This window comes from Perca flavescens, chromosome 17 (genome assembly GCF_004354835.1).
Source record: "Perca flavescens isolate YP-PL-M2 chromosome 17, PFLA_1.0, whole genome shotgun sequence".
Lineage (NCBI taxonomy): Eukaryota > Metazoa > Chordata > Actinopteri > Perciformes > Percidae > Perca > Perca flavescens.
Window position 1 is genome coordinate 15406373 of NC_041347.1, and position 9114 is coordinate 15415486.

Consider the following 9114-nt stretch of genomic DNA (forward strand, 5'->3'; position numbering starts at 1 on the left):
GCATCTATTGCTGCATATCCTGCGAGTAAAGTGAGCAATGTTTTAGTGGTTGTGGCGGGGGCAGAGGGGCCTCATGCTTCGTGCAATTGCCCTTGCTTTCCTTCCTCAGCTGACATGCAGTATCACCTGTCAAAGTACTTAGATAATTGGATATGAGAGGGAACGCATTCTGGCCACTATAACCAATGACACTGTCAGCAGTGTCATTGAGAACCAGCATCTTCTCGCACTATGGGCCCAGACTGAGGGAAGGGCTGAAGTAAATGTATTTTTGGCTGACTGACTGAACAGAGAAGCAGATCACAAATCACCTGGCTAAAAAGATTCTTTCACCTAGCCAGAAAGAGAGTGGCAGTAAATGTTTACAGTTGCATGTCATGTAAAAATGCTAAAAATATCCTCCCCTCCCAGAATAACGGCACAGTGTTCTCTTTCCCCGTTACAACCTAAGGTCACAAAACAATGAACATCTCAAAATAAATTTTTTTTAAATGCAAAACATCACTGTAAAGCCAAGTTTGGCAACCCCTACAGGTTCATATGAGCCACTGGTCTTTCTTGATACAACTGAATTGTAAAAAGTGTAACAGGCCTTCATAAATATTATATCAAATTCAAATTCCCAATATATCATCATATTAGCATCAAGGTAAAGTCACAGAGCGGCCCCACCAGTTGACCGGAGGAATAAAGGTCTTCAGTAAATGGCACCTTAGTGTGTCATTTATGTAGTTATTTTAATATTCCTGTCTTATTATACATGCTCCAACATTTTTTCTATTCCTTGATGTCCCACTTTTTGCCCTTAGGAGATTTCTAGAATAAGCGCAATATATATTAATTCTGTTGAAATTATTCCCTGTCTATCAGCTCACCTCACAGCTTGCCCTTATTATCCAAGGCAAATGGAACTATTGCTCTGAGCAGGGTATATTTGGATTGCCTCAAGTCAGCCCTTTCATGAAATCCAGTAATGGCTACATTGTTTTTATCTTAGAATCTCACCAGATCTGACGGAAAGCAAGCTTAAACCCTCATCATGGTCTGCACAGCAGAGATCTATGATAGCAGCAATATTTTAGCTTGTTTTTTTTACAGTATTATGAGGTCTTGCAATATTTGAGTTGTAATACATAACCTACATATTCAGAACCTGTACATGAGGGTAGAAAATAGCAATAGCCAAGGTAGTAATTCCAATGAATATTGCAGTTTAATACTGCGCCTCTGTGTGCACTGTGTCTCTGCCACACATCAGTGGCTGCATCTTATAGCATGTATGCATCGTGCTACTGTTTATAGCAAGAGCATGAGAGTGGTAGAAATGAAGCAGCATATAAGGAGATTATTTACTGGGTCTGACTGACATGCAGGCTGTCTGTCTGAGTTATCCTTAAATGTTATAAGGAACCAGAGTACAACATGTAAACCCAAATGATGCAGAAAATAATCACACAGACATGCAAATACACACAAGGATGCTACTCACTTTGTCGGCTTAATGAGTGGACTGCTTCCTAAACGAAATGATGACAGGTCCTCTGTGACTGTCCCCTTTCGGAGAAGAAACTTTTCAGTGAGATCAAATCCTGTGAAACAGGTTTACAACGTGTCACTAGATTTAAAGAAGCCAACAACGTTAATAAGTCAACAACTTATTCACAAAGCAATTGGGTTGATTCAGAACATACCGTTGATTTCCAGGGGACGATCTAAGATATCAGAAAACCTGTGCTCCTCTACACTCAGAGGGGGACATGAGCCATCTGGAGGAAAGCCACCAAGAAGTTGGTTGTGCCAGGGTACAGATGTTCATTTATATTTTGAACCGGTTTTGACAAGTGTTATAGAAAAAGGGGACAATATATTGAATCATGAATTCATTTCCACAGTGCATTTCCTTTAATTTGAAAAACAAAACGTCTTCATGAGAAAGTTTTCATTAATCTTCAAAACTTTAATTTAAACTTAAAAATATTATATAATTATGACCAACAGTGACAAGACTGAGACGTAATTTAGAGGCAAGCCTAGATCTGCTTTACTGAAAATAAAATGGAAACTGCCTTTATGAATACTGATAGACCCATAACATTTTTACAAGTCTAAAATTTTGGTTCAAGCTGTCACACTCTCAGTCTTTTCCAAACAAACAAAGTGCATTCCCTAAATATTAGCATTACAAAGGGTGGGTTGCCATTGTAAACCATAAATGTTTTGTAATTCAAAGTTTTAATACATGATTATACAAAGAACAAGCACCTTTAAATAATAAAATATTGAACTATCTATCTAGCTGCCATTTGTTTAACTATCTATCTGTTCTTTACCTCAACATTATTGAGAGACAATTTATTTTATAGATCTGCTTTATGTTGATACCAGAACATTTAAGAGAAAGACTACAACTGATACTTTTATGCTTAACTATTTATATGTTTTTAAAAATGACACTACACAGTTGAAAGACAGAGGTTGCTGGACGAAAGGTGGAGGACAACAAACACACATACCTGGTCGTTCATTCACTGACATTCCAAATGTGCAAGGAATGAAATTTACAGTCCAAAGGAAAGCTGTCCATCTTAACAAGCAAATCATGGCTCTGACACCAGGAAGCAGTCCCACTTGAAAACCTGCATGCAAACAGAACAGTTTTTAATTTACAATCCTGTTCAATTCAATATTAATACTTGGTTAAAAAAAAAGAAAAAATAATGAAACATGTGCCTTATGCTGATTAAATATTTGTCCACATGTAAGTGACAACAAAGGTAGAACTAACAGACAGACACACAGTCAAACAATGTGGTTTACTGATCTTTATTATAAACTTATAAACTAAAATGCTGATGGGTGCAATAGAATCTTTGACTTGGATTCATTCAGCTAGTTTAGATAGAATTAGATAGATACTTATTGTCCCATGGGGTAAATTTTGTTTTCACAGTCTGTTTCATGCACATGGCAATATACACGGACACATACATCAACAGATAACATAAAGACAGGTAGACAGACACATAGAAACAAGCACATTTACAACAACAACACCGGATCTATACAAGGTCAGTGGGATGGTTTGGTCAGCTGTGCTATGGCAGAAGGGACAAAACTCCTGCCAAAGCAAGTCCTTCTACACCTCAGAGTCCTGTATCCAGATGTATCTGCAGCAGTGTAAAGTGTGTATATAGAAGGTGATTGTTAGGGAAATGATGATACATACTTTCTCTCTTGTTATTTATTAAACTGTTTGCATAGAATAATATTATAGCGATTACTATTCTTCTCTCTCTGTTAAATTAAACTATCTGCATAGTAAGAAACCATAACACTAATTGCCCCCACAAGATAACATGTAGTCATTGGCTATCTTGACTGGGGCCGGAGACAGATAACCAGATAAAGGGGACGCCATCGAGTCTGACCAGATAGAGGAAAGGACATCTAAACTGACAAGATAGACAACTGACGATATCAAATCCTGTTATGATTGCATTTCACACATAAATAAACTACTGTTTGAGGCTTACGTTAGTCACTTTCTGTACTGTAAACTGACCCTGCTTGCAAGTAAACAACACTTTGATATAACTTCAGTGGATCTGTATATCCTTTGATAATATAAATTATTCTAACAGTGATTAGTGTCATTGACAATGGTGAGGGCAAGGTGTGTGATGGCTCCTTCGTTCAGGTCTGAGATGTTGGGTGTAGGGGAGCTGATCATTTTGGAGGCAACATGTGTGATGTTGGTGAGTCTGTTTTTGTTAGAAATTGTGAGCATGTTGTAGAAACAGGGGGAACAGTACAGCAGGATGGTGTCTGCAGACTAGATGGATACAACTTCAGATTTCATACCTTTATATCTAGCTGCAATCATATTTCACAATGTTCTAATAATTGTCCTCAAATCAGGGCATTTATTTTCATTTTAAATTCACTACTTAAGATCATGGGCAACTTATTTTATTACTGTGGACTGTAAATCATATTAATTCTCCTATTTTAAACCCCACTCTAATGACCACTTGTATGTCCCTAAAGCCTCTCTGTGTGTTTATGGAAAGCTACTCAATCTGGAGAATGCACTTCTGAGTCCTTCATTCATTAGTTTTCATGAACACCTGCCTTACAGTGATGAATGGAGATGTCTATACTGCAGTTAAATCATTACACACTAAGCAACGTTTATGTTAAGGTTTCGGTTTGTTAACTAGCGAGCTAAGCAGCCTCTTGTTCTCAATAGACAGTTTGTAATTCATTAGCTCAGTATGTCATCATCATCACAAATTAGCTGTGGAACTGTGCTTAACTCAACAACCACAACAACAAGATAAAGACAACACAATGGGGAGATATTACTACTCAATGTTGATCTCATGCAATCATGTTGCATGTTAAAAAGAGTAAAAGTAGGCACGCTTTTATCATTATTTTACTTTCTCTAAATGTATCTATATTCCAAATAAGAAGTTCAATATATTTACAACATGCTAATTGGCTCCTCGTGTATCTTTTGTGTTTTAGTCTTAATGCCAAACCCTTAATCTTTGTTTCTGTTTTACTCTATTAACAGTCTGTTGTTGTGTTTTGATCTGTAAGCTGTCAGCAGTGTTTTGTTCAAGGATGTCACATGCAAGGATCAAACCTGAACCTCCAGTTACAAGTAAGTCTCTTTAGCTATTTGACTATGGTGCCAAATCCAATCTTCTCCATTTATCTCATGCCATTGCAAAGAAGGCAAGAATTGTTTTAGGGCAGAGTGATCCTCGATAGTAAGTGAAGTCAATCAATTTTAGCAAACACTTTCAGTAACTTCTGGATTGCTTCGCCTGCAAAAATTGGTGCACTGCCAGAATAGTGATGATGATTGAACACAAAAAGAAAGAAAATCATTTCAGGCATTTTTTTTTCAAGAACTTTAAAGGACTTCAAAATGAAAGAAGAAACTCAACAGAAGACCACAAACATGGTTCGCATATTATCTAGGCATGACACTGAATAAATAAATCTAAAATCTATTTGGTTTTGTGATTATCCTCTTATAAACAACAGAATGGGTCACATCTGTTCATCAATCCCACATAACATGAAGTAGCAAATCATAACTCCTAATGAATAAGGTGCTTTTTTTCAGTAGCCTATGTCATGTAGTTTTGTGACAACACAGCTTTAATCCCGTTACAAAGACTATAATCCTTCCTTTCTGGTGCACATGTATCTATTCCCACTGGGGGAGAAACGGTAGAAGACAGAGCTGAGTACTGAACTTGACCTGGACAGACCACAATATAGTCACATTTAGTTAATTTATATGCACAGTCACACAAAGTGACCAACGTTTTTTTTTTTTTTTTTTTTTTTATGACACTCTCCTTCTTTAACTGCTGCTGTCTTATCCAAATTAATCTTGCCCCAATGATTAATTCCCGTACATGCTGCAAGCACTTGCACGCCTTCTTCCACTGGATCATAAAGTTTTGCATGCAGGCCTACTGTATCATGGCGCTTGGAGATGAAGTGACCGTGCCACTTACAACTACAACCATGCATGGGCCATAGACAAGCAGCACTAGGTGTCACATTCCTTGTCTGTGTTAAGGCGTAATGTTATTCCGTCATTTCTGAAAATGTATGCAATACAAGCAACTATAAAGCCTGGAGTCACAGTTACTCGACATCATTAGGTACATTTTCATATTAAGGATTCTGTAGGAGGTAAATTGGTACTTTAAGCCCACATGTTTTTTTGCCTCATGTAGTTTAGTGTACAGCAACGCTGCTGCACCATCTGCTTGTATTTATTTGTTTAGGCTATTTTCCCACACATCTCACAGTTTGAGAGAGGGTGCAGAATGCTAAACCTTCAACAGCGAAGTTACCCTATCCTGTCTGTCCATCATTCATTGAGCCACTTTCAGTCAATGGCAATAACTTCACTGTAACTGCAATATTCAAAGAAGCGCGTTTCTCTGCCCAACCGCTGATTGGCTGGATAGTGTTTTTTATTTAGTTTTTAACACGATATGAAGCAGTTGATATTCTTTAACTGTCCGCCACATTTCGCACTTTTCTGTTAACAAGTTATGCAATACGGTACATGCTGCTGCAGACCGTTCATTAATCAGAAATAATCTGTTCATATAAGGAATGGTTCCCGGTTAACACGCAAGTTAGAAAGATCAAACCATGCGGGAAAAATAAAACACTTTAATAACGAGCGACAAAAGAGGCAAAAGGAGTCCGTTATAAAGGGGTTTTCAATAGGTAAACACGCAGATATTTACATCAAGCCGATTTTTATGGAAATATTTTCGGTCTATATAAGTACTTACAGTTTGTAAGAAAGTTTCCTCTAAGGCAGAAACAAATAAAAAGCTGCGAAAAGAGTATAATCCATGTGTGATTACGATCAGTCTGATTCCGGATTCCAGGACTTGGAAATAAAAGTCACAGTGGGATCGCCTGCTAGATCGCGTTCTTATTAGTTGCACCAAGTAGCCCTCCCACTCTGTCATTATTACTGAAATGCACTGACAGAGACTTCAGCAAACACGATGAACACACATTGAAAGCTTTCATATTAGTGGGAATAACTGCCCTGCGGGGGTTTAAACAAACTCTTTAACTCAGCCAGGTGCGGGAATTAAACACCGTTTGATGTATTGTCATTTTATCACAATTTCTAAATAAAAGGCTTTATTCATATGGATTTGCTTAGCTTTTAAGGTGTCTTTGTTTGTTATTAGCAGTAAGTCAAGCCTAAAAGAAAATATTGGAATAATACCCCTTAATAACCCTTAACACATAATTCATTTTGATATACAAAAAAAATCTAACCCGCATCACATAATACCCCACAGCACATTACACATGTGTTATGAGAAGATTAGGCTAGATGATCCGAAATAATAAAGTGACAGCTCTCAGCTGTAAAGGCAGGCCTTTACAGCAACATTCTCCATGCACATACTATTTTAGTCAGAAGAGCCATGTCGCAATAGCCTACTACACAGCTCTGTACAGGCAACAAATTTAACACCCACTAAACTTTCACATGCATGGTTTAACAGTCTTATCGGTGTAGTATCTATTAGTTCCTCCATTATCCACAACACACTGAGGGTCCACTCATGTTGGAAATGCATGTGTGCCACATCCATATATTTATTACTGGGTTTTTTTGTAACTAAATGAAGGTTAAAGCAAAGCTACTTTGTCTGAGGTTTTTGTTGAAACATCACACCAACAGTTCAAGACACCCGGTCCACAGAAACAGGTGCTCATGCTCCACACACAGAACTGTTTAGACAGTTGATTTCAATGCACCCTCCCCTTCACCACAGGGGAACACACACACAGACAGACCCTAACGAAACAAAGAGAAAATGGTTCAAAAAACAGCTGAAGATTACAATAAAGCAGATGGCTATATTTCTTTGTTGAAGTTTATACAAAGATAAGGATTGAACTATTTTTTGGACTTTCTGCAATTCTTTGTTGTCATTCTGAGTGAGGTCTTAACTAGGTCCTACTTGAATCGTCAGCAGCTTATTTATGGCTATCTGTCTCAGAGTTAACTAAGGAAAAGAACTATCTTTTCTTGATTTTTGGGTTACTGGAATCATTTTATTGAAAACTTTGCATGAAAGTGGTGGTGGTGGGAGTTTTTTAATTTAAATATTATGAACATTAATTTTTCGGCTGTCTTTTCAGCTGAAATGCTTCCACTGTGGCTTAAACTCAACACTAGCTGTATTTATTCTGACTCTGTCCCAGGAGCTGTATCCATTGGACTGATTCTGGTAGATTCCATTGCCATATATAAAATGGACCAACAGATCCCATTGCTCTGGACAGAGACCAGTGAAGGATAGGCCTATTGGAAGCACTTTTTCGGTGAGCGCTGAGCGTTACTGCACAGCCTCCAACTGAGCTTGAAGACGTATGTTAAGTGAGCAACCTGTCTGAAAGGTGTAAGTCTTCTGGTAGCTGTGCCAAGAGAAATCTCAATCATTCCCAATCTTGCAGACTGAGAGCGTAGGTATATGTAATGAGATAGCATAGGTACAGGCTAATTATTGCTAACTAAAATGCTAGTTAACATTAGTATTTAAACTTAAACAGCTAATTTGAGTCAAAACTGTCTGCGAGCTTCTCCTGTACTGTATCATAATTCCTCTACTGTGCGACAGAAAGTCGCGTGGTTATGACACAATCGTTAGCCTATTTTTACAAAAACATCTGCTACTGAGCCATAACGTGAGGTACAAGGTAATGGAGCCTTTTATACATTGTCATGTTTCTTTAGAAATAAACAATGGATAAATAGAGTCTTTAAACGCTTCAGATGTAAAGTTATTTGCTGTCAAAGTGGCGCCAAAATGAATGGCAGTCAATGGAATGCTAACGGGAGATGATGGATTGTTAGCATCAAAATGGCGCCATAGATTCATGCCCTTAGTAGCCTATTGGCCGTCATTTTACTTGCAGTTCATTACAGCCTTTTTCAACTAACAGTGGATTGATAACTAGGTTGTGCAGGGACAGCTTCTCCATTCAACAAAAGGACTCCCTCTCCATCTGCAATCAAGATTATTTAACATTGAATAATTTCTTTAACTTGACATGCAGGGAGGAATCCAGCTTCTCTTCAAGAAGGCAACAATAGTTGGTGTGGGTTGTTAACTCTGAAAAGAAACAATGTCCCAGTTTTCCATGAACTAAAATATTCTTCACCTCTATTGTATTGGGGTGGCAGCAGAAGTCTCAGCGGTGGATAACTCCAACCACTTAAAAAATAAAATAAAAAAGAAACCAACTGAATCGCTCAGTACCACTAGGAAAATGTGTTTGTTTTTGGGGATTTGGGTGAACTGACCCTTTAAGGTTAGGAAAAATATTGAGGCTATGGTGAAAATGGAATGGGGCCTTAATTACCCAGCAAGCTGCACTCTGTACAATTTAACAGTGTGCCATTAAAAGAGTTTACATTACTCAGTTTAGTGGGCATTTAAGGTCTGTGTTCTGTATTCTGCCTTCTCATATCCAATGTGTGTAGTTACTTATTTCACCTTAAAATGCATCTGTCACTGACTGGTACCAGGTCCA

General features: G+C 37.9%; 1 protein-coding gene across 5 annotated transcripts in view; it reads right to left on the bottom strand.

The window, feature by feature from the left end:
- Nucleotides 1–6499, bottom strand: part of LOC114572026 (collagen alpha-1(XIX) chain) — a 101569-nt gene extending 95070 nt beyond the window's left edge. For all 5 annotated transcript variants that reach the window (XM_028603414.1, XM_028603413.1, XM_028603411.1 and 2 more), the window contains exons 1-4: nucleotides 6339–6499; nucleotides 2514–2636; nucleotides 1692–1766; nucleotides 1490–1589 (exon numbers count right to left, since the gene is read on the bottom strand). In XM_028603414.1, the coding sequence (XP_028459215.1) occupies nucleotides 1490–1589; nucleotides 1692–1766; nucleotides 2514–2601 (263 nt within the window). In that variant the 5' untranslated portion in view covers nucleotides 2602–2636; nucleotides 6339–6499. The remainder of the gene's footprint in view (nucleotides 1–1489; nucleotides 1590–1691; nucleotides 1767–2513; nucleotides 2637–6338) is intronic.
- Between the last annotated feature and the right edge of the window lie 2615 nt (nucleotides 6500–9114).